Raw genomic sequence first — 18,736 nt, forward strand, 5'->3', positions numbered from 1 at the left:
TCACAACAAGCCAAGCTGCCTCGGGCCAGCACAACAGCTCTGTCAGCCAAACTCGCATCCAGGCAGGGATTAATCATGTAGGCAGAGGAGAGAAGTTGTTTTAACAGGAGAAAAGGTAAGGATGGTAATAAATAGATAACTGGTGAGCTGGTATTAACTGTGACCTCTAAACAAGAGGTGGAAAGCATGTCCAATCACACAATGCATTTCGGACTCAGCTCTGAGTTCAGTCTGCTCTAATTTAACACACTTTCTGCCCTTAATACTACAAACTCAGACCACAGTTTCTGTTTTCTCTGTCATCTTTGACATGTGCACAGGCACCTACCAAATCATGGCTCTTTCCAGGGTTCAAAAAACATCATTTTCATCAGCAAAAGAGCCCTGTGGTTGGCCGTGGCCCTCCCCCACACAGACACGAATGATGGAAGATCTTTGCAGCTGAGGACATGAATAAACCACTCTGGGATGTGTCTGCTGCAAAAGCAATGTGGGGGAGAGGAGAGTCCAGCTCTCCCCATTCACTGCAGCTGCACTGAAATACATGTTTAAAGACCCAAAGTATACTTTAGTTTGTTCACAGGATTCATGAATTTGGATAACAGAAGAATCCCTAAAGAAACATACAGATTATAGCCACTAACAATCATTCAGATATCTTACTTGTTCCTTGTTAAAACCAAATTTCACTCGAAGATTGCTGTGGGACTATTACGAGAAAGATGTGTAAAATGAGCAGATGCAAAGCTTGGTGCACAGGTCAAATAATTCAAAGGAAGGAGCCTAATGAGCTCGCTACTCTTCACCCCTGAATTCTTAATGGCTGCTTGAAAAATTATGTTCACTGGGTTCATATCTCTGGGTATTTCCAAGGCAATTTGTACACCTTCATTTATGTCACACAAATTTGTCATTGACTGGCCCAAAAATTTACATAGGGAGAAAGCCTTACACGCTTCTCAACAATTCAGGAATTCAGCAATCAGTCAGTCAAGCATTCATCAGCTTCAGCTGGTATAAATTGTGGCATTATCTAAAATTCATCTGTCTTTATTATACCCTGCTACAAAGGAAAGAAGAAATCTAAGTGTGCCCATCCAGCAAACAGCAGCTTGGTCCCACAAAAGAGAGAGATAATTTACTGCAAAATCAACAAAGGGAAAAAGAGCTGAGCAGAGAAGCTGTGTTGCATGGACAGGGAGGGAGAGGCTTTCATTTCAGGACTGCTCATTAGCATTGTATAGAAAGCTGGGTTGCAGGATTTCAACACGTGCCTGCCTCTTCTGGGTCTCATAAATCATCCAGCAACATAATTCCTGGTTAAATAGAGCTCTCACTTATTTCTTCTTAAATAAAAGGACCCATGTCCAGGGTTTGGAGGTGCTGTCAGGTAGGTTGTTTGTAAAGGAGTAATTGCACAGATTCCAGTGAAAAATACACACAGTATTCCTTCTGATTTATCATTGTATTTTCATTCCTATGTACCTAGCAGGGAATCATGACACAGGCTGCAAGATAGGGCAATGCACATGATATTACAACAAAGGAATTGTGAAATAAATCAGCAATCAAAGCTGCTGTATAAAGTCCTGGTTTTCAGAAGGTTCCACCCGGTGCAGAAGTGTGGAGGAATCAGGGTTTTTATAGAGACTATCTGTTATTTATCTAAATAGTGCAACACTGCAATAATACACTGTGCTTGTCAGCTCCGGAGACTGAAGCCCATAGAAAGATGGGTTTATAAGACACCCCTCCATCCCAGGAGGATGAAAGAGTTGAGCAGCTCTGTGTTTCATTACCCTTTGACCCCCTTCCTCAGAGTGTGGTCATAGGGAAGCAGAGAGGGAGAGCTATTCTGAGAGAATGAAATTCCCTTTCCTAAAGCCGTGTGGGACCCGTTTACCAGAAGGGAACCTTGCTGCCAGTGCCCCAAGCACACGCTGTGAAAAACAACCTCCGGGCACTAGACACTACCACAAACCAGCATGGGCCTGTGGGTCAGGTTCACCCTGTGAGTGCCCCCAGCAACCCCACCTGCTGGGGCACAAGGGACATGGAGCGTGGCTGCTCAGGCTGCGTGAAACCCGGCTGTCTGCAGCTGCAGGCAGCTCGGTGCTTTGCAGCTGCAAACCATGGCTACCCTGTCTGCGTGCTGGTCACCTCCAGCTGGTGAAACCCAGCAGCCTGCTGCAACGCAGCCCAAACTGACATCTGTCCCCCGCACACTGAGCCACCACGCATAAAGCAAATAAAGCAAAGGAAATCTTGTTCCCCTGCCACCCTCCTGGAATGTGCACATGACAAATTATAATTTTCATTGATAGAGATTAATTTGTGTAGGAACTGGGACAGAGACACAAAACATCCTTACTTGTGCAGGGGGCTAAGAAATGCAGGCCAAAAGGTTTGGTAAGGAGAGGGATCAGAATAGTTTGGGCTCTCACACCAACCTTGACTACTCCTGCCTCATTTCTATGGGGCCTTGTATGTAGATTGTGCTTCATGCATTCATAAGTTGCTGAAAACCATTTTTATCCACAACACAGCAAAGCGGGGATTATGTTTACTCACACACTCCTCAAGGGAGTTTGAAACTGCAACTGCAACTCTGCAACTAAACCAGCTGCAGAGCCCTCCCCAGACACTAAACACAAGGGCAAAAATACACCAAAGGCACCAACGCCAAAGAGCAATGCTTGGGGACTATCCTGATGGTTCAGGTAAGAAGTAACACCTGTCCACGGTTCCAGACAGGAGTCCAGCTGGGAACCCTCCCCAGCTAACCTCTTCCGAGAGGCACAAAACAAAAGCCTCTGCAACTTCCAGAAAATCAGAGAGAGAAACCAATACCCTTTCCTCCTGGCTCATGTCTTACTCTGCAATTAGCAGACAGCTCAGCCTTGTTTACCACTTGCAAGCATGAAAGGGTTAAGGAGAACCTTGCACAAACTTTGCTGCAAGCTGAGCTCGCAGCCTCCCTCCCTTCCCTCCTCGCCTGCTGCCGAGATGCAGCAGCGCCGGAGCTCTACCGATCCGATCCTCGCTGCTCTGACTGTTGCCTACCGCTGCTGAGGGAGGGGACTGGCTGCTGCACGCTGTTTCCATCCAAGCAGTGAAGCACGCAAAGAGAAGTCTCCTTGCCCCTTCTCCTACTGCCTGTGAAGGAAGGGCATCAGCACTGGTGCTGTTGGGTCAGTCAGTTGCCATCTCAAGACCTGGAGTAAGAGCCATCCCTGCCAGCAAACCATGTGAATTCAGGAGCAGAGAAGAAAGTGCATTTGGCATGCCTGTTGCTAAAAAGACAATATCCTGACTCCAGCAGTAAGACAACAAACCTTTCCTGCACAAATCCCACTACTTGGGAGGAGATGTTCCTAGATAAATCACCAGCAAGCTCATGGTCTGAAACAGCTGCTCTAGTGCCTAGTCCCAACACCCCTGCCTGCTCTGAAAGGTAACTATGCTTTATTCTGTTCTCTTCCTATGCACTCTCACAGCTGAGACCCTGACATACTACCTTGCACTTCAGCATGAGAACAAAAAACACCGCCCGCCACTGAAAGAAGAGACACCCCTCTCTTTCCTCTCCCTCAGATCCTCCCTGGAGAAAATGCAAGCCATGAACAGAATTGATACTTTAATGCTTTGTTTGCATTTCTTCAACGCTATTTTTAATTTAAAGGTCACCTAGACATAACACACCTGGTAGTGTCTGTGTTCAGAAATAAACCTTTCTGCACTTGTCAGCATAGAGCAGTTTAAACTAACAGCCTTGGAGTAATCGTGCTATTCTGTCCCACTTTCTTCTTTGTAGTAGTTTTAGTATTGGGTGGAAATGCAAAAGAGAACTCGGAAAAGTTGCTTGTACTTTCAAAGATGCCTTGCTAGCAAGTGACACAAACTGAATACAGGAGTAAAAGGAAGGGAGTAGGCGAGACAAGACATTTACTGCAGTTGCAAAATCGATTTGTGCTGTCTGCACAGTTCTGGGGAAAATCTTCCTTTCTCTCTGCTCCTCTGTGACCCAAAAGGTGCAGAGGGGCCGTGCAGGCTTCCTAAGAACAGGCCAGATCTTGAGAGCTCCTGATGTTCCCCAAACCCTGGTAGCTGCAGAGGGAGGATGGTAATTCAATGACCTGAAGTTTTGGCTCACAAATTTGCTGTCTCAGTGAGACACACACTAGCAAAAACTTATATTTTTTTTTTGTTTGGGGCTTCTATTTTCATTACTGTCTTTTTATTAAATGAAATACGTTGTGTGTTCTTGTTGCGTTGTTGTTTTTTAATCCCTGCTTAAAAATGAGTACAAACTGCTAAATAAGTGTTGCTTGGAATCGGTCTGTATCTGCTGAGCATTACTGAGCACCAGTGGTGCTTGGCATTTCTTAGAAATGGATGTATTGTCCAGCCAGAGAAGAATGACTAAGCCTTGATCAACAACTTGGATCACAGGGAATTTGGGCTCTAGTTATGCTGCTCTGCTCTATAATAAACCTTTACTTATTACCTCTGGCCACGGACTAGGGGGCTTCTCGGGGTACCCAGGGAGGTTTTGCCTCCAGTATTCTGAGTCATACAAAGTTATAATGCCAACCTGCTTTATACACAGGTTTTTCAGAGTCTTTGTGTACCCACTTATGTTCACATGCCATTGGTCTCTATGGTCTTCAAGCTTATATTCCTTAATGGGGAGTGTGCGAATTTGAATCTACTAATATCCAAAAAGATACACTCGCTGAGATAATTGGTAGACTGAAAAGCAAAAATCTTTGGGGTTGCCTGGAGCTACTGAATTATTTCTGGAAATGATGTAGTTAATTTCACAGCTTTCAATAGCCTGAATAGTTAATTGCTCCTGACAATTCTACAGTTGAGACTACAAAAAATGAAAGCTGTGCCAACTCCCCATTGCTCATACTTTCTACTATTAATCTGCGCCCTTTATTAATAAGAGCCCAGTAGAGCTTTGTTAATTCAAGGTCTTGGTTTGTAGTTAATTATTGAACTTATGATTAATGTCCTTAGCATTCTGCAGTCTAATGTTATGAAGTAAAGCCATTAGGCTCTCTGCTCCTTAAGGAGTGAAACGAGCTCTGGCTTTTGCTCTCAGTGAGATGGCAGATGAGATGGGCAAGGACTTTGCTCTGTACTTTAACTCATGCATATGTCAGATTCCAGACTGGCTGCATTTCATTATCAATAGAGAAATCATACTGTAAGAACACAGCTTTAATATGGCCAGCAACCTTCATACCCTCTAATTTCCACATTCTGTATAACACAAGAATAGTCCTCGTGAGGGAACAATCTCCATTTAGATATGCAAAGTGGGAAAATCACAGAGTTAAGATGTATTGCTCTGTAATTGAGAGCCAAAGTGCTTGACCTTCACCTTCATGTCCCCCCACTTCTGCCTCAGCACTAAACCTGCTGCTGGAGTCAATGCCCCAGACTATGTAACAAGGTTGCAAGAGTTTTGCAGACATGGATCCCTTACTTTTCATTTTGCTCACTGCCGGAGATCTTGAGACCAGACAAAGAGACTACAAAACCTCTACAAGCCTGTATCTCTGAATGCTCAAGCACACTTACCACTTGCTCTGTCACTGGCACACTGCAGGGCAGTGTAATACAGCACCCACCTGTGTCACCAAGAGGCAGAGGGCTGTGGGGGCCCAAGCTGCACCTTCTGTTCACAAGCCCATTCTCTGGGTTCAGCACAGACATACCCTCTGGGACCTCTAGACACATGGAAGGGGAGGCATCCACACAGGCACAAAGGTCAGAGCCCTCATGCTTCCATTCACCCCCAAAGTACACTTCATGCTACCTCTCTCTTCATCCCAGCTGTGAATTCACTTGCACGACCAACTGCCTCCGCCTTCTATTTTTTACATTAGGAACGCGTTGCACATGTCTCCTCTGATCAGCTAAAGATATTAAAATGGCCACCAAGTTCTTAATAGCTGTATTACTAACTAATTACAACATTTTTGTGGACACCTTTCTTGTTTATAACTTAGTATTATCACAGAAAGGCTTACACGATAATGTTTCTGAGTCACAGGTGACTGGTTACTTCATGTTTGGGGTTGCAAATCTAAGAAAATAAACATCTTGAAAGACTAGGAATATTCAATTGTAAACTGAATACATCTAATATACCTGAAGTATTTTATTTTAAAGCACCCAAAGTCACCTGCAGTAAGGAATCACTGAAATCTGAGGATGTTCTTATTTGGCTCAGTCTGATAGAGCTGTGGCTAGGTTATTAATTTGTTTGCCCTTTATCCTGAAAACAGTTGTTTGGAGAAATCACCAGGAGATGTTTGAAGTGTGTACAGGAGGGAAACCCCAAACTAAACCCCAGTACATCCTGACTGAAGCTTTCAAACCTAAAAACCTTCCATGTTGTTCAGCATCAAGCTGAGCATTTTGAAACAAACCTTTCTGTGCATACTCGAGACTTGGATGGGCTGGCAATTTCTTACTAGTAACCTCCCCTCCACAAAAAAAAAAATGTTTGTTTGTTTGTTTGTTTGTTTTTTTAACAGTACTGTACTTGTTTGTAAGGATTTCTCTGTGTATACTGTAAACCTTATTTTCTGGAGAAGTTTATGATCTGTACATAAAAACATACTTTGGCTTGGTTTGCAGCACTTGCTGCAAACATGCAATGCAAATGGTTTACTTCAGTTTTTCTAGCAAAAACAGGTGTTGCTGAATATAGGCACCCTGACAACCTGACTGTTATTTGCCCAAGAGAGTTTAAGGGGAGATTTTCCAAACATAGCTAGGGGCTACTGGAAGTGCAAATCACATTGATGGTGCCTGAATGCTTCTTGAAAATCAACCTCTCATTTCCATTGCTCCCCTTTCTCATTCCAGTCCTGCATGATTGATGTCTGCTGGAGACAGCACCTGATCGATCCTGGTCAAATAGTTTAGACGTCATGGCCCAGGTTGATAGGCTGGAAGTATACAAGCATTGACTTTGGTAGAAGACATGCTAAAGATTCTTCAAGATTCCCAGCTCTTCTGTCTAAGTTAAGAGCAAGAAGAAAGCATATTACTTATGTATTATTGTTGCTTGTGGGTCTGTGAAGGTTTAGAATATTTGTGACAGTCAAAGAGAAATGATGCTACTGCAAGCAATATGCCCTTTTAGTCGAGATGACTACTCACTCTGACTTGCACAAACACCCCAGAGCCCTGCCTAAACCACAGATTCTTCTTTTCCATTCCCCACTTTTTAAGGTTCCAAAAGTGTTGGGTCAGGCCCCAGAAAAATACTAAGCACCCCTCTTCTGCTGTGCTTGCTCACACCCTCCTACAGAAAGTACAGCACAAAATCCACTACCCATGCAGAAGTCAAATCCCCAGGCAATGTTTTCCATCAGCAATTTGGCCCAGCCTAGCAAGCCTATTACCAAGCGGTATTCCCTAAATTGGCCCGATATTCCCTAAATAGGATTGTTGTCCTCTCAAATGTTTTGATACTGAAGAAGGTAAGTTGGGAGGTAAAAACAGAGTAGACAATTCCCAGCATCCCTCCTCCAAAACTCAACACAACAGATGTTTCCCTATCACGTGAACCAAAGTCAGTCTGTCTTGCTTGTAATGAAAGCCTGAAAATCAGCTCCCTGATGACTCAGGCCTCCAGATTTCAACCACCTGAAGAACAGCAAGACATTGGTGCATGGGAAGAACTGAACCAAGCTTTGTCAATAAAACATCTATATTTTAGAAACTGAGGGCCCATCAAAGTAAAAATGGTTTGCAGCAATATGTCTTTTGGGTGAAATAAAAGCATCTGAGCTTTTGTCATTTTGACCTAATGTTTCATTTTAATCTGACTGCCACAATATGTTACCACATTAATATTATTCTATTTATATCTCATGTAGGTGTGTACATAGTGAGCATTACAAATGACTGCATCACTTTGTTTTAGTGCTATCATTTTTGCTTCATTTAAGAATGGAATTCTGGTCTTATCAAAGCAGAACATGATGCTTTTTGTTTACAGTGAAATTTCAGCATTTAGGTTTTCTCTTTCCAGCTGGAAGAAAACACAGTGCTGACAAAATAAGATTTCTGTTATGTTCTGCTGCCAGGGGGTGACTGAAGTGTTGTATCCTGGGGCAGAGATGCCTCAGTGAGCCATGGGGGGCTCTGGCTGCCTGCTGAGTGCACCCTGGAACAGAAACAGGGGGTCCTGTTAAGTAGTAAGGAACACATGGTGGAAGACCCTGGATGGATTCATGTCTTCTCTTCTTCTGTGACATCTAATTCCATAGACTGTGGGGCCTCCTTTTTACCCATAAGTAAGAAGTAAGTGTTACCAGAGGAGACTTTAATATTTAAATTTGCATGGTCTTTCTCTAAAATTAAAGGCTGAGTGCTTCTGGGCAGCTCACAGGAGCATAACATGGGATTAAACTCATTTCTTACCCAAAGATACCACATATAGGCTAGGCTATTTTGGTACATAGTTTCATTTCTCTCTCTCTCTCTCTCCTTTTTCCTTCTAGAAAGACAACTTGTTGACTATTCCTAATGAGAAGCTCAAAACTATGTATTTTAAGCAAGTGTCAGCAACCTAAAGTGGATTAGGAGAGAAAAGATTGCAACCTTCCTTGGCTCATACAGGGATAAACCACCTGCTGTGGGAGAAGCTGCAGAAAGCTCACTCTGGAGATGACCTACTGAAAGAAGGACCTGAGCATTTTCAGGACAAAAGAGAAGCTTGGTGGCAGTGTAAAACACAAGTTTTGTGCTTGTTATCATTGTACGAGCAACTTGAAAAATGATTTAAAAAGCCCTGTCTCATGCAGTCTGCTTAACTCTGTGAAACAGAGTCGTGAGACCAACACAATGGCGCATTCCTTGCTGAATTCTAAGAAGACATCCTGCCATCTGTTCTAAGTCTCCTCTCTTGACCTGCTTTTAGTCTGGTGAGGTAAGACATGAAATTTGACAATAAATAGGGAAAATGGACCAAAGCTGACAGAGAGCGATGACTGAGATTTATTTCAAATTCCGTGCAAACCTGACTGGCCGTGTCCACTTTCCAACTCTGGCTACAGAAGTAGACACAACAGCAGATAAATATTCCAGCCTGTACATTTACGTGGGATTGTTCTTAACACTTCTGGCTATCCTTCTCATTTTGCTTTTCACCATGCTTTTGCGCCTAAAGCATGTTGTTTCTCCAATCACCACATCTCCAGAGAGCACTGAGAATGCTCAGCAGTTCACAGATGTGGAAATGCGCAGCAGGATTCCTACAACTTAGAGACCCCAATGCAAAGAAGGCTCTGTGTTTGTGAAACATATTTTGTTCAGCAAAATTGTGGTGGGAAGAATCTCCGTGTGCCTGTTGAGCCCTACAACTTATTGCACAACCATCAACAGCAGCACAGAGCAGCTGGTGAATGTCATGCAACTCAGACACTGACTGGCTGGGACACACTGGCTGTTGACACTACAGGCAACATGTGTGCAACACCCTCAATAAAATTTACATTATGGAAACCTACTGCTGTCAACAGACTCATATCCTTCTAAAAGTCCTTGGAGAAAATGGTAAAAGTCACAAGAATGACAGCAACAAATAAAAATACAAATAGAAAACAGAGAGATTCATACCAGAATGTGTGCTGGACCCTGTATTTGCTGACCTATCTCTCTGCCCTTAAATTCCTTGGCTGTGAAAAGAGATGACTCAACAAAGTTAAGTGATGTAACTGCAAAAAGCCTATTCAAATGAAGAGCACATAAAGAAATGATCAGTGGTTCAGAAATTCTCAGACATTTCTCCCATTCAGGAAGGAAAATCTTAAACTGCTTAACTGCTTTTTTTTTTTTCCACTTGAATGGCAGATTTGCACAATGGAGTTTCAGAAGTATACGAATGGTTCATCACCTGCTGGAGCTATTGGTTTCTGACATTAAACACCATACATTGAGCAGTTGCATTCCAGATATCAGAAAGAGATGTCGCTTTTGAAAGAAGGAAGAAAATAAAAGTAAACTTTACCAAAGGTATAAAATAAAAAGAAAGCATCAGCAGGAAATGAGCAGCAGGAGAGAAAAAATATTAAAAGACACTCTACCTCTCTTTTCTTGCTCTCCTTTATATTCACTGAGCTGACTACAGACACATTCATATCTTTCAGCCTTCCCAGTATCACTCAGTAATTAAAATGCAGTGTAAAGTTTGTGAATCAAACGGGCATTGTTCTCCTAACAGACACAAATTCAGAATAACATTTCCTCTCATATTCATGTTGGGTTTTCTCTCTCAAAACACATATCAGTTCTTCTGTGAGAGGAAGAGGAAAAAAAATGATTACTTAAATTTATGAAACAACAGTCTGACCCAATGCTCTCATCCATCTCATCCATGAAAGATGTACAGAGATAGACTTTATTTCTGTGGATAGGAAAGATGGAATCAAATATGGCATATCTCTTCTGGTAGAGCCGCTACCTCTTACAGAAAAACTTCAAATTAGATTGTTTCTGCTATACCTCTGGTACTTTCCACATTTCTATATACTGTTTTGCCAATTCCCTTCTCTCCAAAAGCCTGGGAAATGTACACTCCCCACAAAAAAAAAAAAAAAACAGTGCTAAAATTAGAGATGACACTGACTCCATGGACTTGTGATAGTAACAAAAACTGGTTTTTCAGATGCTTTGTGTACACCTGGATCTTTGCTTACCTTTAAAAGTCTGTGTCTGGGTAAGCTGTTTGGACTAGAAACATGGCTTCTTTAGCTGGTTCTGTGGGGAGAACAGAACGGCAAGTAACGTCCGTACTGCATATAGTTGGTCCATGGGGAGGAGGACTAGTTTTTTTCACAATGATGTGTTTAGTATGAAGATATTTTAAAACTGCGTCCTCATATTGAATAGCACCATTAACCCCCACATAAGGTTTAATCTGTAAAATAGCATGTTGACTGTGCAAGGGAAATACAGAACGCTTGTGGCTTCACAACCGTGCTGGTGGCTTCACGCTACTCTCAGCACTGTACAAGAGCCCAAATTCTGTGTGATGATGATTTGAATATTAATCCAGCTAAGACAGATGGCTACTAAGTTAGTCAATGACATTTAAGTGTAATAAAAACATATGCAGATCATATGGCCTGGTACGTATCATGCATTCAGCCATCAGGGTGCAGACTAGCTCAGGCTCAACATCTGGCTTGCCTTGTACAACCTCTCAATTTTCTTGATGCACAATTAGAAAGCTATAGCTTACTTGAATCATAAATGAACTATCATATCAAATCAGCATCTAAAACACATTAACCTTTCAGCACAACTATCTGTAGAAAAGCTTTATTTCCAAGAAGCTGCAGGACAGATTCAAATATTAACAAAAAATATCAGGCCCACTAATGGAAAATGATACTATCAGAAACTGAGCTGGGATCCACATTCTGATTGCTCTGGTCTCAGCTGAAAAGGCCCTAAAAGTAGGTGTCAGGACTGGGTTTTTGCCTTCTGTTAATTCAGAAGACACCTGTAACTGTTTAAAACTCATTCAATAAATGTATTGTAAATAAAATAGCAATCATTTTTATCTATCATTACACTGTACCACATCATATATTAGGCAAACTGTATTTCTATACAATACTACTAAAGGAGGCAGTCCTATCTTCTAAGACAAAAATTGCAAGTTTTCCTTCATAAAGCTCCATTTCAAACAAAGTAACAGTCCAACTTGATACACCTACAGTCCCAGAGTGCATCGTCTGCACAATGCTAGCAAATTTTAAAGCCTACATTTCCCATTTAAAAACAGAAGTGTGCCTTTCCCCCCTTTTCATTCTCATTCATAAAGTTGAAGACATGATGCCTCTGAGAAAAGACTTGGGGTGTTTTGCTCTGTGTTTGCTGAGTGGGCTTTAGGGGGCTTTGGCTTTCTTTGGCTACAAAGAATGGTAACTGTAACTTCTGCATGGATTTTTCTGGGTCTGTAGATGTGACATCTATACCATTTCCCTCCACCGATTTGTTTCCTTCCCACTTACCCATCTGCTAGAGACAGTAATTTTTTTTTTTTTTTTTACAAAAATAAGGAGTTGTACTACAATCAATGGTGAGTCATTGACCGCTCTGTACTACTTCCAGAATGCACTCAATGTGTGGATCTGAGTGACAAGCTTATGTGCAGAAATTGGCTCAGGTGGTGCCATGGATTTCAAATTAATTGTTGGCCTCAGGGGGCATCTCTGTAAGAAGACCCCCATCAGTGTTTGTACGTATTACTTGAACAAAGACAGTTTGCTCCCATCTTTGCTACAATTTAGACATAGGAAACAAATATGACTATTTAGTAAATTCATCACCTCCTCCATCCTGCACCTGTGGGGGAAGACAGCCACTTGTTGTTCTGAAGGAGCAGCAAATATGCATTCCTGTTCCTTGGGGGTGGGACTGTGAGGTCAGAGTAAACCTACAAGCACCAGAAAACCACCACCGCTCCCAAATCTCCCAGGGCATTTCGTCCAGGAGGTATCAAGACTCCTCCCACACTTTTTGACTACGGTGTAACTCCCCAGACCATATATATTCCGCAGGATTTATGCTCAGGTAATCCCATCCACATGACTTCTATCCATGTTCATGACTATCCTGCATTAACAAATCCTTGAATATTGAGCAGACAGGGATGGTATTTAGAATATATTCATTTTCTGTCAGAATATATAAACATAAACATATATTATCATATCCTCACAGGGCTGCAGAGAAGGATATAATTTTACTAACAGCATAATTCAGCAGAGTTATGACCTTTGGGCCCCCCAAAGGACATTTTTTTGCTTTTACTTGAAATAAGATAAAAAAGTATTGAAACCCAAAATTGATGTGAAGTTACACATCCATTTAACTGTCAGCCATGTTGAAAACTTACTTGTATGTCTTGCCTACACCAGAAAAATTACTGAAGTTCATTCTGTGAGCATAGATATAAGAACAAAGCCTGGAAAAAAAAAAAAAAAAAAAAAACTACTGATAAATTGGTTCCTTGCATGCTTGATCTCTAAAATTCTCTATATGCAAATTTCCCCTCAGTCCCTTGATAACAGAGAATGGGGGACAGTTGATGTTATGTGTGAAAAACAATCCTATACTGATTTTGAATTTTGATAGCTTGGATTTATCAGATAGCAGAAGTAAGTTGTCCAGACATATGCAATGCTAAGTTGTGAAAGCAGATCTTGATGTAACAGGGAGAGGTCTGTCCAATTCATATGTAATTAATAAATTACACTCTCTATTCTCCCACCTGAATTTCATTTCTATGTAAACTTGTCAACAGAGAAACAAATTATGAATAATTCAGAAGACCTTTCCCTCCCTTCCTTCTCCTCTAGATTTATTAACCCATTTTCAAAGTATAATTTGATCAAGCTAATAGCCACAGACTTCCAAAACTGACTCTCTCTACATTAATCCTGTCTTCAAGATTAAAGTCCTACTCACAGAGTCCCATTTAACAGCAATCGATTAAGATACAACATAGAGGCACCTGCAAGTCAAATGAGACCTCAGCAACATTCTTTGTTACTTAAAATCTGTTCTCTGCTAGCAAGAAATTTCTCTTATTTAATCTTGGCTGTTGTCCTGAAGCTCTTTCCTCTTCTAGTCCTGAAACACTTGCACCTCAATAGCTACTGGATAATGTTTACTCACGGTTTTATGAAGAACACACGTACCTACCAGCATTACAGAAGGATCACGTAGCTAGCACCTATCTGGGATATTCCTATGTACCCTAGGCACCTCTATGAGCTGACTTTAGATGGACAAGTTCTTCTTTAAAAGGCAGGGAACATTCAGAAGCAAATGGGACTTTGAACTGTGTAGACAAGTGAGTGTGGAGGTGGGGCTCTACTTACAGGAAAACGTAAAGCCACGAGCTGGATTTGAATGTATCACAGGCTTTTTGACATTTTGCACCACCTTCCCACTATTTGTCCCGTGTCCCTTACACATCATACACATATCAGAATCCTGTCTTTGTCTCAGAACTCATGGGTAGGTGTTTCCAGTACTATGGTAGCAGTGGAATGACTTTTCTAGACTATGTGAACCTGTAATACTAGTTTGAAAAACACAGACCTCGGTGCCAAATGCTGAAGCAAAATTTACAAGAAAGATCTCCACTTTACTCCTTTTGCCTTAATTCAAACTAATTCAACTAATTCAACCCTAATTCAACCTAATTCATGCTCACTGCAGTTAATGTGCAGCACTTTTTATAATGTTACTCCGTAATCTTTAGGTTACCAGGAACCTGTCCAAATAGCCGTGCCATGACTAGCAGGTAATGGCCCAGGAAGCTCGCATCTGAGCCAGTCTGCTCACTGACAAATCTTACAGCTTGTCACAACAGAATCAAACTGATGTGGGTTTGCTGTTGTTCACAATTTTTTTTCATGCTTCCACAGCTTGGAAAATCTCAGAACAACCATTTTGGTGCTGACTTTGTCAGCATATGGAGTCCAGGTGATAACAGTGTATCAGTTTGCACTTACTTCATGTTGGCAGCTAGTGGGAAAGAAATGTGACTTGCTGTTGCTGAAAGCATCCAGCAAAACAGAGAAAGGAAAGAGAAGCATTCCAAATGCCCTTCATTTTGCCTAAGGTTGTGCCATGTTACACCCCGAATTTCAAAGCTGTTTATTGTACAACATAACCAACACTGAAGGGACAGCTGACAAATAAATACAGCACAGCAATATTTGCCATATGCGCAACTGCAAGCTACTCTGGAAGGAGCCACTGTGATCAGAATACTGAGGCTTCTTTTCCTTTGTTTGACTTTTGTTTGTAACTATGCATCAATTCACTACCAGATACACCATTGCCCCACTGCTCTACTAACCTCCACACTCAAACTGCTCAGTAAGGATTAGCATCTCCATTAGCAGGAGGTACCACACAGCACTCATGACAAGCTCAGCTGGCATCAGGCTGAATAATAACTCGCAGCAAAGCAATTTGGGAAAGATATCCTGACAGAGTGTATACTTTGCCTGGTTTAGAATTGTTAAAATACCTCCAAATGAATACCACTTTAGTGGAAATTCAGTGTTTTCAGTGCCCATGCTGGACAATAGAAATAACAAAGAGATTAGGAAGAGCTGATTTGGCTTTGAGGTAGTGGGTTGGACCAGATGTCCTCTTGAAGGCCCTTCTCTAAAAAGCTGCCTTCCTTATCCATGAGCAAGTCACAGTTCAGGCATAATGCTTGTAGACAACACCGTTACAGTTGGTGTCACTCCTGTCAATTAAAGGCTTGAATAAGCCTCTCCATTTTATGAATACTGATTAGTTCAGCATCATTGCCTCTTTTTTTCTTCTGCTGAGGAAACTCAAGATCACGGAAATGGCTCACACCTCACGAGCAGCCAACAGAGTAAGATACACACTAAATACTTACAATTAAAACTTTAGCTCAGAGTGTCCATTTTATGCAGACACACAAGTATCCGTAACACAAACAGCAATCCTTGAAATAGACATGCAAAGCAAAGGAAGGTCTGTTATGGGTAGATGTGTTCACAGATGTGTGGCTTTAGCTTTCTCCCACTGTATGTTTTACTCATGATTCAGCTCTGAATTCAAGAACAGGCAGAAGAGCCACACAGTGGCACTCTCAGAAACAAAGACAACTGCGGAATCAATTACTCTCTTACTGGCACAGATGATCTTTCTGGTACACTGCCTGTGGTAGCTTAGATTTTAGCTAATCTTGACATATCAGTCACCACAAGTAACTGCACAAACCTTCATACGTCTCCTCTATGGGGATAAAACAGAATCATACCAGCTGGGAATGGATGGTGTGATTGCAGAGGGTAGTAATTTCTTATTTGTTAGAGCAATGTGACCTCTCTCACAGTAGGCAATAGACTCTGAGAAAACAGCAATAGCCAAACCAAACGAAAGAGTCTATGTTACACTGCCAGCCAAAGACTTTGGAATGCAGACTGACTATGAGATTATTTTTATAAGTACAACCTGCTTTGAAAAATTCTCTTTCAACAAGCAGTTCCTTGCATTTAGGCCAGGTACAGCAAATGCAACTCAGCTGTCCATGGTTTGTCTGTGATTGCTCCATGTGCTTTTCCTTCCATTTATCTTTGGATATCACTGTGTCAACCACTTAAGAAAGAACACAGGAAATTGTCAGCGAAAAGTTATCTAAATAAAGTTTTGTGCTCTTTGAATGTAATTTAAAGGTAAAATGAGAAGCCAACCAGCTTTCCCTGGACTGTTATTGCATGCTCTGACTTTGGGGTTATTGAGACGGGAAGACCTCTGAGTTGCTAAACTTTGCTTTCTGGAGATTTTGCCTTTGTGCATGTATAAATCATCTCAATTGTTTCCCTCAAGGAAAGACAAACATGGCAAACAAATGTCTCCAAGGCCAGGAAGCAGTGAGAGCTGTTGTCTGTCTCTCAGGTGATTAGTTCCAGCTATACAGGGTTTTCACTTCCCCAGGTATCATCTTTCAACAGTAATCATCTTTCTCTTTTTTTTTAGTAGACCAACCTGTAAATAAACACAACATGCAGTCCTCCTCCTCCTGGGAAGTCTGTTTGTTCTTTCTCATAAGTGAGTCTGGAAGATCTTTCATTCAGTGTTAGTAAGGACGTGAGACCCTTCTGTTGAACGAAAATAAGAGTTTGGACTCAATTTCACCAGACAGCTGGGGAAGGCATATTTTAGGCATTTTCAATGTTGAACACTGCGTCTTTATTAAATGTTGCAGATTTAAAAACTCAGAACAGAACATCAGGAAAATAAACTGATGCCTTGTGACATGCATACGTGTGGTTATCTCATCCCTGAGTGACTATAGCCTATTCTTTGTCATTCTCATCTCTAACCATCTTCTGTTGTGCTGAAGAAGCTTTGCAGCTCTTCTTTATGATGACTTTCTGCTGTTCAGCAGTCTTTAGAGTAACCTTCCTTTGAGCTTAATGCAGTTTAATGAACTATCTCAGGTTTAGAGAAACCCATCCAAATCTGTACTGAAACTTGGTCTGAAAAATAGGAGTGGGAGTGAGGAAATCAGAGGTTTTTCCCTTTTCTATCTCAGGCAACCCATTGCGTGATATAACATGTCTGGTGACAGAAGTTAAAACACAAAGCTGATTGGGCAGTCTCTGTACCCAAGCTAGTTTGGAGTGTCCCAACATTTCTTAGGATTACAGTAAAACTTGGTTTTGGCCATTTGCTTCCCAAGTCTCTAGTTCAACATTATTGCTTGAGTATATGTCACTAAATCTATCAACTTTCAGTTGACAGTAATTCTTTTAGGTATAGAGAAGTCATTATATTTCTTAAGAGCATAGATAAAGGAGGAGAGGAGTATATACAAACTACTTCATATTCCCACCTTGTTTCCCGGGGTAGTCCTTTATCTTTTTTCTGTTTTGTTTTGTTTTTTTCTTTTTTCCCTGTGGTAAGTGGCTGGCACAGACTCTCTCTGGCTCTCTCTATCTATTGAGAAATGTATTATAATTAGAGTTCCTTAAGATTTTTAGCATATCTAAAGGGAATTAGTTCTTTACAGAAGAAGGGCTTTCTCCATTGTGGGATTCAAGCTATAATTAGACAAAATGATGGGCTAAGTCCCAGTGGAAAAACTACACTGTAATTGGTGTTCATTTTTGTTATATAAACCCAGGGAGATCGTGCTGGTTCCTCCTATTGCAGCCACTTCTGAAGCACGGTGTTTAATTTAAAACTGATATGTCATTATTACTTAGTACCCACAAGTATCCTCAAGACTTGATCTGTCCGAGAAGTCTGATGTTCTCATCATCTGAAGAAAAAATAGAATGCCCCAAAGAAAATTTAAAACAAGTTGCATTTGTATTGCTTAAGTTCAGAAGCAACAGATTTCAGCCAGACATGCTTTGCCCCCTGTTCCTTGTTCAGGCATCCTTGAGCTCAAGTAAGAAAAGAAACACTTCACCTGGCACAAATCATATCTGTATGTCAAAGTAAGATGCACAAAATAAGGTGTTCCAGCCTACACAGTACATAGGCAAAGAAAATAGTTGATTACAACTATAGAACAAAGGTACTAACCACCAAAGTCAGATGTTGCTGAGGCCAGACTTTGTAGAAAACAAATAACAATATTCAGATTGTTTTATTCCATCTAACAAATCATTAATGGGGACTAGTGTTATTAAAAATAACCAAATATGTATAACTAGATTTTTAGATGAAAAATACTAATCTCAGAAATATTTGTCATTACTTTGCTGTTTTCAGAAATTCAGGATGCTCACAATTTAGCCAAGCAGTTAAATTTGCCTCAATCATGAATTTATTTTTATGGAAGAACAAAATAGTATTCTGTGTATATGCAATTCCACTAGCTAATTAGTACCTTGGGGTAGGCTGTTCATAAACAGAAAACATTAAGGGACTTGCAATATATCCCAGAAGTACCTTGTGTAATACTAGTCTCAGACTCAACGAAGATTTCACTTGAATCCTCACCAAGTCACTGCCTCAAAAGTAAAAAATAAAATTCCAGGTTCTGAGAACCCAAACCGAGCAATTTTGCCCATCATGACAGAAATCTAAGGCCGTGGAGGCAAATGGGACACTGCTTCAGAAAATGTTTCCTTTTGATCATAGATATGAATCATTTCTTCAACATCAAAGCTCCTTACAT

The 18,736-nt window shown here is 41.2% G+C and overlaps 2 protein-coding genes across 7 annotated transcripts in view; one reads left to right on the top strand and one right to left on the bottom strand.

Moving 5' to 3' along the window:
- The window catches only part of DCX (doublecortin), a 125,734-nt gene extending 108,204 nt beyond the window's left edge, over window positions 1–17,530 (bottom strand). For 2 of the 6 annotated variants that reach the window (XM_048070635.2, XM_048070634.2), the window contains exons 1-4: window positions 17,441–17,530; window positions 16,591–16,703; window positions 12,941–13,009; window positions 10,731–10,791 (exon numbers count right to left, since the gene is read on the bottom strand). The gene's annotated coding sequence lies outside the window, so the exon portion shown is untranslated. Of the gene's footprint in view, window positions 1–10,730; window positions 10,792–12,940; window positions 13,010–13,928; window positions 14,057–16,590; window positions 16,710–17,440 lie in introns of those variants that run through there. The other 4 variants (XM_067005361.1, XM_067005360.1, XM_067005359.1 and 1 more) reach the window with 4 other exon arrangements.
- On the top strand, window positions 2,907–11,606 carry SERTM2 (serine rich and transmembrane domain containing 2). The gene is made up of 2 exons (XM_048070646.2): window positions 2,907–3,454; window positions 8,535–11,606. Exon 2 carries the CDS (start codon window positions 9,020–9,022, stop codon window positions 9,296–9,298), a length of 279 nt encoding a protein of 92 aa, XP_047926603.1. The 5' UTR covers window positions 2,907–3,454; window positions 8,535–9,019; the 3' UTR covers window positions 9,299–11,606.
- Window positions 17,531–18,736: the final 1,206 nt, after the last annotated feature.

This window comes from Anser cygnoides, chromosome 13 (genome assembly GCF_040182565.1).
Source record: "Anser cygnoides isolate HZ-2024a breed goose chromosome 13, Taihu_goose_T2T_genome, whole genome shotgun sequence".
Classification (NCBI taxonomy): Eukaryota; Metazoa; Chordata; class Aves; order Anseriformes; family Anatidae; genus Anser; species Anser cygnoides.

What these genes read in the sequence shown, in the direction of transcription:
- SERTM2 (XM_048070646.2), top strand. Translation starts at nt 9,020, where the DNA reads ATGACTGAGATTTATTTCAAATTCCGTGCAAACCTGACTGGCCGTGTC.